The sequence below is a fragment of the Lepidochelys kempii genome, chromosome 4 (genome assembly GCF_965140285.1).
Source record: "Lepidochelys kempii isolate rLepKem1 chromosome 4, rLepKem1.hap1, whole genome shotgun sequence".
Classification (NCBI taxonomy): domain Eukaryota; kingdom Metazoa; phylum Chordata; order Testudines; family Cheloniidae; genus Lepidochelys; species Lepidochelys kempii.
Window position 1 is genome coordinate 16330998 of NC_136383.1, and position 20265 is coordinate 16351262.

Genomic DNA, 20265 nt, shown 5'->3' on the forward strand with positions numbered 1-20265 from the left:
TTCTGCCTAAGAGAAATGAAATCCACTAGGGAGGGATCTCCATAGGGCAGGAGAAATTCAGGACCAGGTTTAGACCTCGCATTTCCGTGAAGTGCCGTTTGCATCTGCAAAGCCAGTTTGAACAAGAGCCGGGCAGTAGGTTGACGGGACAGGGTGTAGAGCAGGAGAAGAAGTATGGAGGAGCGGCTCGGCTTTATATGATTGCGTGAGGCAGCCTTGAGTCATCGATACTACCTTACCCACAGGGTACCATGCATTTTATGCAACTCACCTTGTATTCTGCACTATGCACCCTATGGCTTGTGCCATGCACTTTATTTGCACCCTATGTACCAGGCACCCTACATACTGTCCCTTTCTCGAAGCAATGAGCCGCTCCCGCCCTCTGTTTACCGCACTCTACCGATCATGCCTAGCACATGCGCTAGGCAGCTTCGCACACTGCAACCCGCACACATTCGCCCCCTCCTCGCCGCCACCCTCGCCCTGCAAGCGCATTATGACGGCCAAGCCCCGCCCTTCTTTTTCACCCGCCAATCACACGGCAGTCAGCCCCTGGGTTGGCGCAGCGGCGCCCCCTTCCACCCACGTGGGGCGCCTCCCTTCGCCGCTGCCCGGGCTGCGCGCTGGTTCCGCTGGCGGCGCGCGCTGCCCGCCCCGCCCCGCCCCGCCCCGCCGCGGGCTGTCCGGGGGCGCGCGGCGCCGGCGCTGACGGTGCCCGCGGGTGGCCATGGTGGCGTTCGCGGTGCCTGCAGAAGTCGCTGTGATCCTGCTGGATATCGAAGGCACCACCACGCCGATTACCTACGTCAAGGTGAGCGCTCGCTGCGCGGGGAGACGGTGCCTGGCACAGGCGCTGCGCCTGCAAAGCGAGGCGGGCGGCGGGCGGCGAGGAGCCAGGCGGCAAAATAGTCCTGAGGCCAGGCGAGTTCCTACAGGGTGGCGCTGGCTGGCATCACAGCGGTGGGGTCTGCTTGCTTCGTGGGAGAGGGGAGCCCCTGCCAAGGCTGAAAAGCCCTTCATGGCTATCCCGCTGAATCTTGCGCGGAGTGTGATGCTGGGCGGACTGGAGGCAGCTTTCCCACCCTGTGCCAATCAGAGCAGTTCTCTCGTGTTTTTTATTTTTCATCTTTTTTTTGCCTTGGCTGCTTGCATGGGTGGGGTCTGTCTCAAGGGTTCATTTATTTTGCAGCTCCACTGATCGTTGCCCTGAAACCATTCTAGATCACTGACCTACCTACCCACGTTAAATTTAAATATAGAAACATTGAGAGACCACTACCTGTAGTCTATCCCTCACTTCTCACAGAACACCTACAGTTTAGGAATAACATCTTAATAAACTTTTACTATCCAGCCCCTGTTCTGCACCCTGCTACATAAATGCAGTTTGTCAAATGTGAGTAGATTACTTTGACTAAAGTGCTAGCCTGCCACATCATCAGGTATTCAAGAAACCAGGTCATTTGTACATGCCTCAAGCCCAGTCTTGTTTGCAAAGCTCTACTGTGGCTTAGCGCACAGAACACGAGTAGTGAATTGAAAATAGGGCAGTGGTTTGGGGTAACTAGTATGGAATTCCTACACAGCTGGTGGACATGTACTTTAGTTTATCTGATTGAGTTTTTAATATACATTTTTGGATGTAGCATTAACCATAGGTCACTTTAAGAATGTTGTCACTTTGGATCACAGTTCTAGTTCAAGGTTACTCTGTGTGCTGCTCTGTCAAACTCTGTCAGGCTAGTGCTCAGAACATAGATGTCTGCAAAAGAAATGAATTAAAAATGAAACAACCCTACTGAATATACAAGCCAAGATTTTTTCCTTGTTAGTTTGACTGCTGCTGGCATGCATTGACAACAACACAGTGATCAAAATTCTGATTTTACAGCTTAATTTGCCAGCAAATCAGGACCTCATAAAGGCAAAACAACAGTTTAGTTTTTCATAACTGTCCCAAAACAGCTAAATAAAACACACACCATTCCAAATGCAAAACAATTACAGACAAGTTAAAAATCCACCTTCTTATTCAGTAAAGAAAGGGCAGCACTTGCTTATTAGGGTTTTTAATATACCTTTATGCTGGTTTCAGCCAATCAATATATTGAGTGGTTCCTTTTTTTGTCCCAGGGCTGCTCGTCTCTGCTGTTTGTGAAGCTGGCCTTCATTACCAATCATAACTAAAATTTATATATATATATATATATATATATATATATATATATAAAGAAAATCAAGTTTCACTAGTCTTCTGACTGATTACCCCATCACCACCACCACCTTTCACTCACTGGCTTTCATGTAGGTCACTCTTCTAAGATAATATAGGTTTACATGTTGCTATTTTTGTTTTTACCATATACAACATTTTTCTTCTCTGTAATTATGATTTTGGTAGATCACTAATATACAAGGTCAAAACCTTGGGTCTTTAAAAGGAAACTAACTTTCTAAATCTTGCTTGTGGGGGCTGTAGGCAGCAGCCTAGTCTTTATTAGGCCTGGTCTACACTTCCAAATTTTGCTGACATGGTTATGTTGGTTCTGGTTATGGGTATAGGTGTTCCTTACAACATAGGTACGCTGTCAAAGTAAACCCTCCTACTGGAGATGCAGTTACACTGGCAAAAGGCCTTTTTGGCTGGTATAACTGCATCAGCACAAGGATGATTTTGCTGGTATAGTTTAGTTTTTGAATGCTATTTTAACCACATTATGTTTTCTATGCATCAGGGCAAGAGTGTTCCAAGAGAAACATTTTAAAATGTATTTCTGAGCATGTTGGTGTGTGGTTTGTTTCTCTCTGCCTGTGGTGGTGTAGGAGAGGGTTTGAGTTGCATAGACCAGTGGGCCATGCCCTTCCTCACAAGAAGGTGCAAAAGACTAACCACAGGCTGGATCTTCAAGTAGTTCTCAAGTCTCAGCTTTCATTAAAAAACAAACCAACCCTCAGATGCTATTCAAATGTGATGTCCATGTGAATTTGTAGAGAGCCAATAGCTGAGATGTGAACTGCCTATTCATTTCAGTGTGTGCCAATGCAGGTGTCAACAGTATAATTATGGGGTGGCATAAGGAGCTGATGATATATAAATTAAGATGTGTGGGCATTTAACAACACATGGAGGCCCCAAATTACTTCTTTTCCTTAAGGAGGCTCAGCTTTCAAAAATTTGGTAAATGTTGATTTGGCCCTAAACCAAATTATAATAGAATATGAGATCTCCCGTGTTTAGTTTGTCAGTTTTAAACCCTCAATGTTGTATGTCTCACAAACACTGAACAAGAGGCATTACTTTCGGGCCCACTGACGCTACAAATATACCCATGTTTGTTTTATAACTGATTTGACACTCATCTGACCTGGTTACAAATGACAAATGCTGTTGTGTTCACACAACAGCTTTTTTCTTAACACAACCATTTTAGTGCATCCACACCATCGGTGCTGGAACTGCGGGTGTAGAAGCACCCCCTGCCTTGAAATGGATTCCATTATATACAAGTTTCAGAGTAGCAGCCGTGTTAGTCTGTATCCGCAAAAAGAAAAGGAGTACTTGTGGCACCTTAGAGCTTTCGTGAGCTACAAGCTTATGCTCAAATAAATTTGTTAGTCTCTAAGGTGCCACAAGTACTCCTTTTCATTATATACAGGGTTCACAGTTTGGCTCAACGTCCCTCAGCACCACCACTATAAAAATTGTTTCAGCACTCCTGGTCCACACCCACCATGTTACCTAATTGTGTTCGTATCAGTGCATTTTTGGAAAAGTGAGAGCCCTATCCCAGAATACCTCAGCCCAAAAGATATGTACACACAGCAGCACCATCCTGACATTGATCAATGCACTCTGGGAGTCCTACTGCACAGAGAGCTGGGAGGAAAGAGGGCCAGACAAATGTGTTACATGGATACAGTTAGGGTTCCCTGCCAGCTAAGCAAAACTTATGAACTGGCTACAGGAAGACCGTTCGTTCCAGCTTAGGCCATTGACAAGGGTAAAATATAGTTAGCTGCCACTGTTACTTGAGCTTGGTCTACACTTAAAAATTTTGTCTGCGTAGCTATGTTGGAGTGTGGGAAATCACACTTAACTGACATTGCTGAGCTGGCAAAAGCCACAGTGCAGACTCATGGCATGTCTACACTATAGACTTAAGTCATTATGTTAGGTCCACGTACAGCCCCCCCAGTAATTACTGATGTCCACGCTACCTCCTGCCAATGGTGCACGTCCTCATCAGGAGCGCTTCCACCGACTGAAGAGGGACAGTGTGTGTGGGCTGAGAGCCAGGGCTCTCAGCTTCATGCAGCTCCCCACAGAGGTAACCGCCCAGGGCTTCTCACCTCTGTGGGGAGATCCGTGCCCAGAGTCCAGTCAAGCTGCCATGCTCTACACAGACACTATGTTGCCCAAACTACACCGGCTTAAGCTCTACGCCTCTCGTGGAGGTGGAGTTATGTTGGTGTAGTAGGGCACTTACATCTGCGGGAGCAAGGCTGTCGTGTAGAGACGGACATAGTTCCTTTGCCAGTATAAGCTGCATCTCTATTAGGAAGGTTTGCCGGTATAGTTATATGGGCAAACCCTTTCAAGTGTAGACAAGGCTATAGTACTAACTACGTGAAGTGTGGGCCCAACCTGTATCTACAGTTAACCAGGTACTAACGGGTTACAAACCCAGCTATGATCTGTTGCACAGGCAGGATGAAGGTAATAGTTCATACCGATTTCCTGAAGAATAGAATAGTGGAATCTTTTATAGAAATCGCTTCCTGAGAGGTAATTTTTATTGAATGAAACAAGAATTGCCCCCCACAAAGTTGCAGCCTTCTTGAGAGTGATCCCACTATATCATTTCTTGAATCTAGAAGTATAAAGCCGTTTCTTCCTCATTCTGCCACTCATTCTTCTAGTTCTCCAGTTTTCCAAATCATATCGTACCTTTGGCCTTAGACCATCAAATTTGCCGGTATTACTTTAAAATGGTGTATTTTCTTGGCTACTGCTTGTATTTTTAAAATTGAATAAATCTGCCATATGAAGTACGCTTTGGCTCTAATAAAGCTTCCTTTAATGGCTTTATTATGTTAATTATTGCAATATGGCACACACTACTCATTTTCCTCAAAGAAACTTCTAAGCTGCATCTCTTTGCAACTTTAAGAATGGTTGCCACTAATCACTTACTCAGTTCCCTTCCTTTCCACTTCACTGATTAATTTATAGCTGGTCACTAAACAGTTGCAAGAAGATTTTTTTCTGGCTTCAATTGGATTCTCCAAAGAGAATTTTATTATAGAGTATAAATGGCTTACTCTTAGATATGTCCCATCATAGACTTCCCATCTCCTTAGAGAATATATATATTCCTCTTGTGCTGTAATTTCAGCAGACGATATAATTAATCTCATTCCACTTCCATCGCTTAATTCACTGAACTCTATTAATCTAGAGAGAGTTTTCTAATCTTCTCTCATATTAGAATCCCATTAGTAAGGAGCTGAGCATTTCGGCATGCTTAGGGATTTAGAATTTTTGCGTGTCCTAGGGCAGGGTTGTCAGACTCATCCTCTGCAGAGGGCTGACCTCAAATTTTAAATTATGGTTCATGGGGCATGGTATGAATTTGGGATTGTGCGCTATCCTCCACCCACAGCAGAACTTTCATTGATGTTATGGGAGGTTTGCATAAAGATCAAGGGTAGAATTTGCTCTTTATGTAATAACTAAGCCTCTGATTTTAGCATTTTGTTTCTACTTTTGTTGTACCATTCAATTGGAAGATATTCTCAATTTTAGGATCACTGCTAGTTTTGAGTTCTTTTTCTCTCCCCTCCAAGTCTGTTCTGTCACTCTCTTTATATGTTGTCTTCATTCCCTTCCCTGCAACTAACCTGAGTTCCCAACCCCTTGAGCGTCCTTCCAGCCCCTAGAATGATCAGCAATGAAATAATCAGTGCTAGCATTGATATGTTGCACTGGGCTTAAGGTAGCACCCCAATTGGATGAATGGGTGTGGGAGATCTATCATTTTTTCAGGCAGGCTGCAGAGTCAGGAAGACAAAACTGCAGTGGTCGATTTCTGTTTATATTTGGAAACCTTTCTTTTCAATCATAAGGGCTAGACACTTTTTTTAAAATGAGAGTTAAGATTTTGCATAATACAAAGATTGTCATGGGGGATGGATAAATATGTCAAGCCAGCTGCATTTTTGACACATCTGTCACAATGGATACATTTTATCCTGTTTTCCCTGTTGAATTTAAGTGGACATCAATTTGAAATCTAGTCACTTTCTAAAAATCAGATAAGTAGCTTCAGATATTACCCCTCACCAGATTCCCTTGCAAATTTTTGTTTCTAATATTTTTCTCTCCCCCTGCTGCATGGAAAAAAAACACAACAGGGGAAATTGACTAGACAAAAGTTCTGTCCATTACAAAGTATTTTCAAGGGCACAGAGTAATCAAACTGAAGTTTTTTTTCTTTAATCTTTTTAGTTGTAGTAATCTTATAACAATAGTAGATAAAACAAATCAGACAAGCATTTTTTAATTGATAGTTTTTTTTGTTTTGTTCTCAATTAAAACGTGAAAAGCTTCTTACTCACCTGGCTGTAAAGAGAATTTTGAGAGTATAATCCAATCCAATGTAGTCTCTAGATCATTGGCTCTCAACCTTTCCAGACTACTGTACCCCATTCAAGGGTCTGATTTGTCTTGTGTTCCCCAAGTTTCACCTCACTTAAAAACATACAAAATCGACATAAAATACAGATGTGTCACAGCACACTATGACTGAAAAATTGCTTACTTTCTCAATTTTACCATGTAATTATAAAATCAATTGGAATACAAATATTGTACTTACATTTCAGTGTATAGTCTATAGAACAGTATAAACAAGTCATTGTCTGTATGCAATTTTAATTTGTACTACTTCGCGAGTGCTTTTTATGTAGCCTGTTGTAAAACTAGGCAACTATCTAGATGCGTTCATGTACGAAGACCTCTGAGTACCCCCAAGGATACACGTACCACTGATCTAGATACTCTCTGACAAACAGATACATTAAGAAATTAAGTCAACACTGAAGACTAGTAATAATTGTTTGAACAACATTGAAGGGGACATGCAGAGGAGGAAAAATAATGGATTTGGGCCCTCTTGTGCTGCTTTGATACATAAAGACCTAAAAAGTTTAGTATTTAAAATTTTAAAAATACTATTTAAAAAGTTCATTTCTTTACCACCACAAAAGACTCTCGATAGTGATTGGAGAATTACGGACATAACTTGAGCCTGAAAGCAGAGCAGTAGAGTTGGGAAGTTGTTTTTAGTCACAACGCTTCAGTGCTGTTATAATTCTAATGACTACAAAGCACTTTAGAGAAAGTTGCTTTAAAGATGCAGCACCCTCCCCATTCACAACAAACATCCCTGGCATGCTCCTCTCTCCTTGCATCATCACCCTGAGGTCTTCCAGCAAAATCAGGGCAGACCAGACTAGATTCAACATTCAACAGGCTGGAGCAGAGAACTGGGCCAGCCCTACAGGACAGGAGCTGCTGCAGAGTGAGTGCAGAGCAGGCTCACATTCCAAACCCAGGGCAGAGAAAGTGTGGGGGGACCCAATTGCCACTGCACAGGGTCCCAAAATTCTTTAATCCATCACGGTACCCAGGTGTCTCAGAGCCACAGGTTGGTTGTTTGACACAAACATCACATAACTGAGATGTCACTTTCACCAGAACAAAATACAGTAGTCTGTCCAGCTGTTAGACTTTGTGTATTTAGATTATAATCTGACAGGGTGGGCACTTTTTTTGTTGTATGGTTATGCAGTGCCTAGCACAATGGGAATGAGACCTCTAGGTACTACGCTACGGCAATACAAATAATAGTCTTTATGGTTTATTTGAGGTGTAATTGGTAGGATGACAGAGAAAGAAAAATGGTGGCAGTCAGTAAGGTATTTTCTTTAACAGCTAATGTTTGTAACAGGAAGGTGAAATAACTTAAACAGGGATAAACTTCCCAGCTCCATCCAAAGGCATGCTCTGCTTATCCCTGTAGTCCTGACTGGGGTCTGTTGGTGTTACTGTAATACACATGATTAGTGATAAGAAGGCTCGCTTGTGTTTCTGTTCTCCCTTAAGATTCCATATCATGGCTACAATTCTCCTCTCACATTTTTTCTAAGCTTGCTTTATTTCACTTAGAATTAGAAATACTGTCCAGCAGAGCTCAATTGAAAGCCTAAATATATGGCGATGTAAGACTTTCTTAAAAGACCGGTTTAAAAATACGTATAATTCTCTAGCTCAAATCACAAGTCAAATTTCATTTCTAGAATGGCCGAAGAGGAAGGGCCCCCTTTAAAACAGAAAAAAAAAATTCGTATAACTTGTTAGTTCTGAGTGTGTGAGCAGTCAGCCTTGAACTCCTGTGCTTAGGAGTTGAAAGTCATGTCGTGTTATTTGAAAGATCTTCTCTGGACGTGCACTAAGATGTCAAATGAGACATCTTTTCATTAATACAGCTGAACTTCAACTGGTCCCCCTGCTAATATTAAGTGATTGCAGCTACATAAGCGCTTGTTTGGTAAATCTGTGTTCACTAGCTTGCTTAAGGGGGCACCCTCAACTTGAAAAGAATCACATTTCTGCCAGAAAGCTTTGTACCCACTAGTACTAGAGTTACAGGTAACACCTGAGATCACTACAAGAGAAGATGATCCGCGAGGGGAAAAAAAAAATTATGCCTCTTTTCAGTTCATTTCCTTTGAGCATTTGACAGAACAGCTTGATTCTCTTTTCCCTTCTACAGTCAGCTACCCCATGGTGAAAAGACCCTTCTAAACATCAGCAAGAGATCAGAAAAAAATTATGCTTTTTTTACACTTTTGTTTAATTTGAGGTCATACTGTTGGAAAGCAGCTCGATCAGAAATTGGATTTTTCAAAAAATTGACCAACTTCTCTTTTTGAAGTCTTTTCATTGTTAATAATACATGTACATAATGCTTTCACTTGGTTTTCAATGACCTATCTACTTCTAAGCACTTATTCGGATAACCTTGAGCCACACAGCACTTTATGGTTCTGTTGGGTTTCTCTATGCCATCAGGGTTGGTGTTTGTTTTGGTCATCGTTAACAATAGTTACTGAGCATTTCTGTCTGTTTCATAGAGTTTTAACTCTTCAGTAATGCCTACGGTACACACAGTAACTAATTTTTTTAATCATATGTGCAGTATCCCTGTAAGGGAAACTTACATGAGTGTAAGTGCGCAAGTTTAAATGAGTCCTGTGTGTTTGTGTTACCAGGACACACTATTTCCGTACATCAGAGATAATGTTAAAGAGTACCTGCGTATGCACTGGGAAGAGGAGGAGTGCCAGCAGGACATCAGCCTTTTGAGGAAACAGGTGAGTGATTGGAACCATGTTATATCTTGCCAGAGTTTACTTCCTGCAAAGGACTTCAGGTCACTCAGAGCTGTGGCTGTTTTTACTAATCGTATCATATATTCGTGAAGTAGTAGGAGTTATCACTTGACTTTGAGGAGCACTTCCCTTCTTTCTGAGCTTATTTGTTTTTGAACGTACAGAGTGCGTCTGTCCCTCCAATATTCCATGGATGTGTTTACCTAACGTACATGTCTGCTGACAGACGCCAGCCATAAATAGATTCAAATCCCCGCTTCCAGGATGCAGTAATGTGAACACAAACTGAACACACATTTTCCATCCCCACTCCTTAAAATGCCACACTGGCTCTGTTGGGCCAACACAGGAGTAAGGTCCAGAGACTAGAGTCATCCACTGAGAGTCAGCGATGTTCAGATAGTACTGCGAAGGGTACAGTATAAAAACCTACATAGGTAGAATCCCCTGCCTCAGGTTCCAAGATGTTTAAATTCAAGGGCTGTTTAGCTGATCTCTGTCACAACAATTCACTGGTGGAGATTCAGTCTTCACCTCTGAAATTCAACTGTACTGGAGCAGAACAGGAAGCCCAGCATAATTCTAATCAGAGGCTGGGTGCTGTGAATCTGTTCTTGCTGAGAGCATTCTTTCTGAAAGCTCTTTGTGGTGATCTGGCTATATATTTAGCAGCTGATCTAAACAGATAAAGGACTTATTTTGAAGGGTGCTGGGCACGCTGGCTCTGATCCAGTAAAGTTTAAGCACAGGAGTAGTCCCATGATGGGACTTCTCATGTGCTAAAAGTTAAGCATGCGTTTAAGTGCTTTGCTGAATTGGGATCAGAGTGCTCAGCGCTTAGTTCTGCTAGGACTCGATCCTGCGACCTTCCATTTGCAGCTGGATATGATGCTCAAGTCAGAAAACCTACCTCTATATCTAAGGTCACAGAGGAAATCAGTAACAGAGCTGAGATCTGACCCCAGGAGTTCCTGGCTCCTGGTCCTGTGCTTTGACCACTAGACCAGACTTCTCTCTCAAATATGATACAGGGAGCACATAAATAGAATATTAACATCTGTTTTTCCAGGGCCAACTTTTTAGGGTTTTTTTTGTTTTGTTTTTAAATGGTAGTGGTTAAATGCAGAATCTGAATGTATTCCCCACTATCCTGTAACTATTTAAAATCTAGTTTGAGGCTTTATCTATGAAACTTCTATTTAAATATACAGAGTCTTTATGCCACATTTAATGCCTTCCCTTATTTTATTAAATGAATCTTGGAGAGAACTGTATACTTCCCAAAAATCATTGTGGTAAGACTCATTATATTTAGGATTAAAGCAGTGTTGAAAGCATTTAATGTGCTGTTCAAATGGTAAGTATTGGGTTTTTTGAGAACCCATGTTTTTATGGATTCAGAAAATCTGAGTTTGCATAGCTGGTTAATGTAGGATTTAGGTGAAGCCATTTTATTCTAGCTCTTTGTAGGTGTATGTTGAAATTTGTCCAGCTGGGACAATATCTTCTAGATTAAAAAAAGGGCTCCATATTTAAATGTAAGACCAAGATGTTTAACTAACGTCCAAAATGGTTTTGGTCAGTCAGTTATAAATACTTGGGGCCTTTATTTCACATTTTAAAAAAAGAATGTGAGTTAAATTTAAGTGTTTGAACTTAACTTATGTCCAGCCTTATGTAGTAGGGTAACCAGTGATCAAATTAGGTTAGTGTAGTTTACAATTAAAGTGTATGCTTCTGGACCCCAATTCTGGTAAAAGTCCCTATTCAGGAAAGCTGTTAAGCACCTGTGTAAGCCCGATTGACTTCATGTGTGTAAAATTAAGGATGTGTTCTATGTGCTGCCCTGAATAGGGATGGACTTATGTTCAACTGGTTTCCTGAATCGGGGCCCTATTTAGCAGTCTTGGGTCACCTTTTTTGTTCTTAATTTCAAGGCTGAAGAGGATTCCAACGTGGATGGCGTTGTGCCTATTCCTTTAGAAACTGGAAGTGGAGAAGATGAAGTGGAACAGGTCATCCAGGCTGTAGTAGACAATGTGCACTGGCAGATGTCCCTGGACAGAAAGACCACAGCATTGAAACAGCTGCAGGGTCACATGTGGAGGGCAGCCTATGCAACTGGACACATGAAGGGAGAGTAAGTAACTCCTGTTCCTGAAAGTTTCCTTGAAGTAGATCTTTTATATTTTGCTGAGCTAAGTTTCTTGGGCATACGTTGGAGCCAAGTAGTTACATAGTGGCTGGAAGGTGACCGGTCATAGCAGTGTAGTGCTGTATAAAAATGTAATCCGATTACTTCTTAGCTGAACGTCTTAGCTGAGCCCAAGCACTATCATGGAACCAAGACCAAGTTCAGCCAGCCTCACCTTTCACCTTGAATGCACAATGCAAAACTAATCCATGATTTGTGGTTGATTTTACCCATGGGATCTAGGGAGCAATATTGTAAAATGACTTTGGGAAATTGTAAGACCCTGGGATTCAGTTTAGTTTACTGTAGTCATCCCAATGAGTAATGGGAAAACTTGAGGGGCAAAGGAGTGTGATTTCCCCCCCCCCCCCCCAGCCTGTATAAAATGATCACTATATTCAGCAGGTATGTGCTTGCACATTTGAGCACTTTGCTGCTATCGTCACCAGTAAACTGGCAGCAAGGCAAGATGGCAAACACTAACTCACAGGCTCTATGGGAAAAGACAGAACTTGAGAAATAGGAACTTGTGAGAATACACATCGTGAGGAAACTGGAGCGAGCAATTCTGCTCAAGTGATTAAGAGGGCTCTCTCGTTATGTTAGCGAAATATATGTATCCTATTATTCAGCTGGTAAAACTGACTCATTCATTTAGCAAGGGAGATGGAAAGCACAAGTTGGTAATTCTCAGTTTAGAGAACAGCCCTCCTTATTTCAAATCATTTATCCAACAGTTACAATTAATTCTGGGACAAGGTGGATAGACAAACCTAAACAAGAAATTGGGGAGGAGTTGAGGGAGAGCATGAAAAGTGAGATGAACTCCCTTCTGTCTTTGGGACAGGTACTTTCATTCCTAGGCATCTCACAGTTGCTGAGAGTGGAATAGCAAATCAAGCTCTCCACATCTCCACTGATACCTGGGGGGGTTTTCAGCAAACGGTGAGGTGGCTAAAATATTGTGAAGTTCTGCGGAGAATCAGGATAACCATTCAGTTGAAGTCCAGTATAGATATTTGACTATGCTTAGTGGTTCAATTCCATGGCTGAGTGAGAATGACCAGTCTCTAGGTGTTTTGGATGTTCCTTGCACAGAGAAGAGAGAAGGGAAATAGAGAACTTGGGGAAAGGTAGAAGACAAAGGAAAAGTACTGTAGTAAAAAGGAGGAAGGGAAGCAGGAAGAAACTGATCAAATCTGTAAAAACATTGGGATGGTTTACAAAGGAAGAAAACCCATTCAGCTGTTTATGCGCTCTACAGCATATCAGCCTTTGTTTCGGTACAGTCAGCTAATAAACACTTGCATTCAGGATCATGCTGAAAACTGGCTTTTGTCTGCCAAGGTAAAGGCTAGGAACAACAATCCACAAAGGAGCCGTTGGGGAGCAGACACTCACGCCTTGCACACAGCCACCTCGTCCCCCGTCGCGTTAGCAGCTGAAGTGAAGCACCAGTATAGCAGGTAGCACACGTACAAAACTTGTCAATGCGCACTGAATGCTTACGAGAATTGTCAGAGGGGCGCTGAAGCAAACACCCACAGTCTGGCTCCAGTCCTTACACCTCTCTTATCACCATCCCTCCAAAGAAAAGCAGCAATAATAGGAGAATATGACTACGTGATAATGAACCCAGACTTGCCCATCTGCTCTCGAAACCGTCGCCCAACAACAAGCAATGGAGGCTGTGGGAAAGCAGCGTGAATAGAAAAACGAGCCCTAATCACAGATCTACAGACCAACCACCTGGGTTCACCATGCCACATAAGATACGAGTCACAGCGAACCACATCAAAACCTTACACGGGCAATGCAATTACTTACTTCACAAATGGAAAATGGACAGCCTGATACACAAATGTGGAGAAAACACCCAAATCATGAAACATCTAGTGAGCCGCTGCCCTCTAAGAGCCTTTTCTACAGGGACACCTTGATTCATTCCATGGCACTGGAGGCTAATAGAGTGGATGACAAACTTGGACATCGACCTTTAATGTTGCTTTTCAAGTGGCCATATGAAAGAAGAGGACTTATTTTTGGAATCTTAAAATTTGAGCTTTGTCTCTTCGTGGCAGCTAGGGCCTTGGGTCAGTTCCCCAGAATATCCCCTCTTCCTCTAACCAAACCTGGCACATCTCAATCCAAGACGCAGGAATTAAGCTTGGCAAACAAAAGCATGAGAGGGGCAAGTTCCTATCAGAATATGCTCTGTTTGAATTTTTTTGGTTAACTGGTACCAACGTTGAAGTTGCTGTACTTGAATGTCTTCTAAATAACCAGCAAACGTTGCGTATAAACCCTCAAGTCCTGTGGCATATTGAGCGCATGGTAGCAAAGAACTGGGGAAAAAGAGGACGCCACACTACTGTTCATGTAGTGTAAACAAATGTTCAGAAGGAAAGCGTATTCCTTTATGTCAGCTCAAAGTCCCCTATTTCTTCAGATACCCAGCTCCCATTCCTGGGTCTGATATTGCACTGTCTCGCATGCTGGGCAGTTGTTTACACCTGTACAGTGTGGCTGGCAAATGCTGCCATTCTGATGCGGTGGCATTTTACACCCCCACTGCACAGGTATAAAACCACTCCAAACGTGGCTGCAAAGATCACTTTCCTTGCTCGTTGCTTCCACTAAACCATGCTGCTCTGTGTCCCCCTCCCCTGGCTTGCCTCCTTCACCCCAAACAAACACACACTACTTGTCTTCATTTTTAAGGGCCTTTCTGGCCCACTCCTGCTCTCTCTAGGATCTCCCATACGCTATCAAGCTGTTGACCCCACTCTGCCAGTAATACCAGTTATCTTCATCCACTTTAAGCTTTTCTAACAAGCACCTTCATGCTCTCTCACTGGCCACCTTCCACACGGAACGAGCGCCTCATCCACATCTGCAAAGCCACCTCATCCTCCTTCAAACTCACTTCTGCTGCAATGCCTACAAAATAAAACTCTACAGTTATTGTGCAGCTGCTGGGCAGAGACCCCTGCTTATGCTGACCAGTAAAGTCCGCTAACTTTTGCTCCCCTAGTCGGTTTGTTGTATCCATCTGTTGTCTTATACTCTGATTGCAAGCTTTCTGGGGCAGGGACCATCTTTTTGTTCTGTGTTTATACAGCACCTAGCACGATGGGGCCCAAACCAGTACCTTGCTATAAATTGTAATGGTGTAAGGCCGTGGAGAAAGAGGCTATTGTCAAAGCCATAGCTGCATCATTAGTGATTTTTTTTTTCTGTCAATCTTAAAATTCATTATTCCTTTAACAACCTAAAAATCCAATCACACAAGGCTGAAAACTAACTCTGTTACCCCCTTTAACAAAACCTGCACTGATTTCTCTGTTTTCTTTTACCAAACTGATACAAAGCACCTTCCGATCATCAGACTAGGGAACTGATTGTAAAACAGAGCTTGGAGCTCTGCTGTGTTTTGCTCTTTGGATAAGAGTGGATGTCGAATGAACGCTGTTACAAAGGCGTGATACGGGAATACTGTGTCACCTATTACTTGGTCAGATGGGCTCCAGTCTCCTGTTGCCGTTCGTTGGTATGGCTGTGATGATGGAAACACCATTGTAGCATTTTTCAACAGTCCGCAAAGCTGGAGTTTGGGGGGGTTTTTGGTGCTTAACTATCAATAGATCTTCTGTCATTTCATCCCTGATGTAACTTTTGTCTTCAGTGGAGTTAAGCCATGGATGAAATTAATCTATGATTATTACTGTAAAACTTAAAGAACAAGTCCCCATAAATGGAGAAGGTCTGATCTGCTCTTCTTAAAGAAGCATTTTTTCCCTGATTTGTTCTTTAACCCTGAACATTTCATAGGAGCTGCATCAATAGATCGTAGGGCTGCATTCTCATTTCATTTCCACTCTTGGCCCCCAACCTTGCCTGCTGCAAGTGTTCAGAACCAGGAAACTAAGCTGATCTTTAATGGGTGGGAATGAGAGGGGGTTGCTCCTACTAATTATTAGTAGAATGGGAATGAAAACTATTTTATGGGACAGTCAAGCTTCAGAATGTAAGAGGTCTGTTAACTTCCTTAATCCCTCCAAACATCAGGCTGGTCAGGAACTTCTCTTTCCTCAAACATTTAATGAGCTGGAGAAGCCTTAGCCAAGTGTCTGAAACAGCCATTTGTAGCTACTTGCTGTTCAGTGATCAGAATAGATTGCTCGGTCAGTCAGAGTGTAGTATTTGTTATGGAAATAAATTCCCCAGTGGAGAAGTGCTGAGCAGCTTTTAAATCCACCACCAAAAAATCCATCCGGTAATAGAAACGAAGCAGTTTGCATGGGGCAGTACTATGTTTGTCTCATGCAGCTGTCCGCAAGTTGTTAATATTGCAATTATCCTTCATTGCAGATTCTTCCAGGACGTGGTTCCAGCCATCAGGAAGTGGAGGGAAGCAGGAATGAAAGTGTATATCTATTCTTCAGGGAGCGTGGAGGCCCAGAAGCTTCTATTTGGATACTCAACAGAAGGGGATATTCTAGAGGTAGATAAGATTATAGCCTTCTTTACAGCTTCTCCATCTACAAAATGGGGGTGGTAGCTACCTTCCCGGAGCTGGGGTGAGGATACACTGGTTCGTGCTGGTGATGTGCTAACCATTAATATTCTTTGATGCTATAATAAGTTACAGAAAAATTAGAAGTGTAGGATGGGTGAAGAGAAAGTGGCTTTAGCTGCAGTTGTCAAGTCTGCTACAATTTCAGAGACTGCATTCCCATATTTGCTTTTTCAGTTGATACTGTGCATGGATATCAGCAAGAGCCTTTCCAGTGTGACGGTGTTAACACAACAGAAAGATCTCTTTCCTCTGCCCCGCTCTTAAAAAGAGAGAGAATCCCCCCTAATTAAGCCACCTCTCCAGAAGAGCCTGGATACTCAGACAGACTCACTGAAAGCCAACCCCTAAGCACTGTGCAAAGCCTGTTTCCACATCAACACAGCTTGTAAATGGATGTCTTTAGCCATTTTTAAGGAAAGGTGCTGAGAAAGCTACGCAGCTAATGGGGCCACCCTGCTCTGGATGCTCTGTCTATTTGTTGTATCATTGAAAATGGCATGTATTCTCTGGCTTTCCCGTGATCAGAGCCTTGTTTGTTAAATTCCCCTCACTGCATTGGTAGGAACTCAGGATACTGATTAGGGTTCTGTAGTTCATTACCTGGGTTCTAGAATTAGTATCCTCCTAAAAAAGCAATGCTCTCTTCCATCTTTCAGCTCTTCGATGGCCACTTCGATACCAAAATAGGTCACAAGGTAGAGAGTGAGAGTTACAGGAGGATTGCGTCAAGCATCGGGTGTTCAACTAACAACGTTCTCTTCCTGACAGATGTCACTCGAGGTAGGAGGTCTGACTGGCTTTCCTGCTTTTCCCCACATTGCAGCCGAGGAGGGATGTGCTCTCTAACTGTACAGTGTTAAGCACTTACCACTGCCAGGGTTGGAATGTCTGCATGTCCGTTGCACTGCTCCTTTCTTAAACTTTCATCCCATCACGTAGCCTCGCTTGGTGTGTGGACTAGGGCAAGCATTTAACCTGGGGCTTGTCTACATGAACTTTTGGTTTGTGGCAAGCTGGGGTGTAAAGGGAGTAGATCAAAGTAGGCTAGGGAACTGTTGGTGCACAGCAGCAGGGTCCACATGGACGCTTACTGGGGGTAGATTTACACCTCAGCTTGCCACAAACTAGGTGTTCGTGTAGACAAACCCAGTCTATCACCTGGAGCCTAGCGCAGGCCACTAAAACTGGGTGCAAAGTAGTAAATCTGTGTCTATGTGCAATTGGCCAGTGTCTACAGGTGCTCAGCGTAAAACTAAGAATGAGGGTTACTGTATGCTGCTGTTACAAGCACCCTCCTCAGAAGACCCGATTCTCTGCTCTACACCATAGGCAATCATCATCTGTGCAAAGTGGGCGAGACCTCACCCATTGTGAGGTAGTAGAAAGTCAGGTCCAGAGAGCTTTTTCCCCAGACCTTTTTCTTTACATAAATATAGCATAGTTTCTAATGTTATACCAGTGTAACTCCCAAGTAACTTGGTTCAGAACATATCCCTCAGTGTTACTCAAATGTAGCCCCAGATTAGGCCTCTAAGCAATGTATTCATTGTGGAACAAATGAGTAAATTTATTTGTCAGTATATCTATATTCCTTAATAAAGAAATGGAAACTTTATACTGGAAAACAAGCGGTGGAGGACAAGACAGAAATCCCAAAGGGAAACTTAACCCTAACATTAAGTAGTCTGATTTTGCACTCCCCATTTCCCCAGCATTCGAGTTCGAGTTATCAATAAACTGAACTCCCACCTCATTTTTCTACCAGACTGCCACAGGGGAGAATATTATGGAGGAGTCTGGAATTAGGATGCTCTCCAGCTCCCCTTGCAGGGATTTACTTTCCTGCTGCTCTGGCTGAAGCCAAACTGGCCTGTGTTCTGGGCCAGTTTTTCCTTTAGAAACTTCCCCCCCATGTGAGAACACAACTACATTCAAATATATTGATGAGACAATGTTCCCTTGCCTCCTACAGTACCCTAGAGTTCTGCTCTTTTCACAGTAAGGCAACAGAGAACTATTAAAAAGAGAAAATCCTGGTAAGACATGGGAGGTATTTGTCTCACTCGACTCAGCACTGGTGAGGCTCAGATGGAGTAATGTTTCCAAGTCTGGGTGCCACACTTCAGGAAAGATGTGGATAAATTGGAGCGAATCAGAGAAGAGCAACAAAAATGAAAAGAGGCATAGAAAATCTGACTTATGAGGAAAGGTTAAGAAAACTGGTCACAATTTAGTCTTGAGAAAATTAGACTGAGGGGGGACCTGATAAGTCCTCAAATGCGTTAAGGACTGTTACAAAGAGGACTAGGATTACTTGTTTTCCCTGTCCAGCAAAGGAAGGACAAAAAGTAATGGGTTTAATCTGCAGCAAGGGAGGTTTAGGGGAGATATTAGGAAAACTAACTATCAGGGTAGTTGAGCTCTGGGACAGGCTTCCAAGGGAGGTTGTGGAATCCCCCTCATTGGAGGTTTTTTGGAACAGGTAGAACGAACCTATCAGAGAGGGTCTAGGTTTACTTGCCCTGCCTCAGCAGAGGGGGCTAGATTTGATGACTTTGAGGTCCCTGCCAGCCCTACACTTCTATAAAGTGTATGGAGACCCAGTTTGATTCCAGCCTCCAGACCCCTCATGCATTCTAAGATGCCTTCCAAAACTGGGGAGGCAGAGGGGTTGGAGGAGGCACATGTTGCCTTGCCCACCAATGTGAAACACCAAACTAACTGCATTGGCCTTCTTGTTTCCTAAACTCTGGTCTTTCCACAGAGGCAAATGCTGCAGAAGAAGCAGACATGCACGTGGCTGTGGTCCTGAGGCCAGGTAATGCAGGGCTAACAGACGATGAGAAGTCATATTACAGTCTCATCACGTCTTTCAATGAACTGTTCCTGCCTTCCTCCACTTAGGAGAACTTGTGCACATGCACAAAAGACCAAACTACACCCGCTGGAATTGTCCTTGTGTCATCTTTAATTATGTTGGTAATGAGAATTTTAGAAGATATGTACAGGATCCATGACCGTCTGCAGAAATTGATTTAAGTATTTTGGAGGGGATTTTTAATGCAGGGAAATTGAGGCCTGTCAAAGTCTGTTGGAGTTGTGAGTGGTGCGAGAAGCAGCATCCATGAAGCCTGTGTTTGATTAGCTTTCCTATCAGGGAATTTATTACTACAGGTTGACTGTTCTGCCAGCCAACCACCGGGTAATCTAGTTATGAAAGTCCATGTGACAACATTTGTCACTTAAAAACAAACTATTCTGTGAACAAAGAATTTCTCACACTCCCACAGACTTGACTCTTACAAGGAAATATGAACGTCCCCCTTCCAATAAGATCTGTAGCTCTCACGCTGGAAGTTAAATTAAGCGAAATTACTGTCTTAAGAGGTTAAGCTCTATATGTTCAGGATAGCCAAAGGTAAATGTCACATGTGGACCCATGAAGTTTGGAGGCTGCAGTTAGATCCGCCAAAGAGGAGGTTTAAATGTAAACCTGCTTATGATATTGGGCTAGGTACTGCAGGACCTGCTGCATGCTAGAGCCAGATTTCCATTTATTTCAGAAACGTAGCACTCTTAGCAATAATCCTGAAACTTTCCTTAAGCAGCCAAGAAATGGTTTCACTAACTTGTAACTCAGCTCAGCTCTAAATAGACATTAGAAAAGATAGTTCATGGCTTTGGCACTACCTGCTGCACTTGATATCAATGAATGATTACAAAAATACAAACCATGTAACAGCACCACTTAACCTACGCCACTTTATACTATGTGGTAAATAAAAGTACAATTGTCTTCCGCCTAAAATTCCAGTATTTGCATTATCCCACCAGTGGCCAGCCTCTAGCATTGGTGGAAGGGTTTTCTTACCTGTAACCTGCTAGCTTTCCTTCAGTACTGCCACACCCTTCCCCATTGTTTCCTGCAGGCCATGTGAGCCTTCTCTTGGAGAGGAATTGGTGTGACACTCAAAACCTTCCTCTGCTTTCAGTGGGAGTTCTACACATAGTAGGAGAGCAGGAGCAGCAAGTT

The 20265-nt window shown here is 42.9% G+C and overlaps 1 protein-coding gene across 1 annotated transcript; it reads left to right on the forward strand.

The window, feature by feature from the left end:
• Positions 1-607: 607 nt before the first annotated feature.
• On the forward strand, positions 608-20028 carry ENOPH1 (enolase-phosphatase 1). The gene is made up of 6 exons (XM_073340497.2): positions 608-814; positions 9340-9441; positions 11397-11599; positions 16025-16157; positions 16889-17012; positions 18997-20028. Exons 1-6 carry the CDS (start codon positions 731-733, stop codon positions 19134-19136), a joined length of 786 nt encoding a protein of 261 aa, XP_073196598.1. The 5' UTR covers positions 608-730; the 3' UTR covers positions 19137-20028.
• Positions 20029-20265: the final 237 nt, after the last annotated feature.

Bases quoted from the DNA above. Each gene is read 5' to 3' on its own strand.
- ENOPH1 (XM_073340497.2), top strand. From the start codon at position 731: ATGGTGGCGTTCGCGGTGCCTGCAGAAGTCGCTGTGATCCTGCTGGAT. The intron at 9,442-11,396 runs GTGAGTGATTGG...CTTAATTTCAAG, and splicing joins TCAGCCTTTTGAGGAAACAG to GCTGAAGAGGATTCCAACGT. The intron at 11,600-16,024 runs GTAAGTAACTCC...CCTTCATTGCAG, and splicing joins ACTGGACACATGAAGGGAGA to ATTCTTCCAGGACGTGGTTC.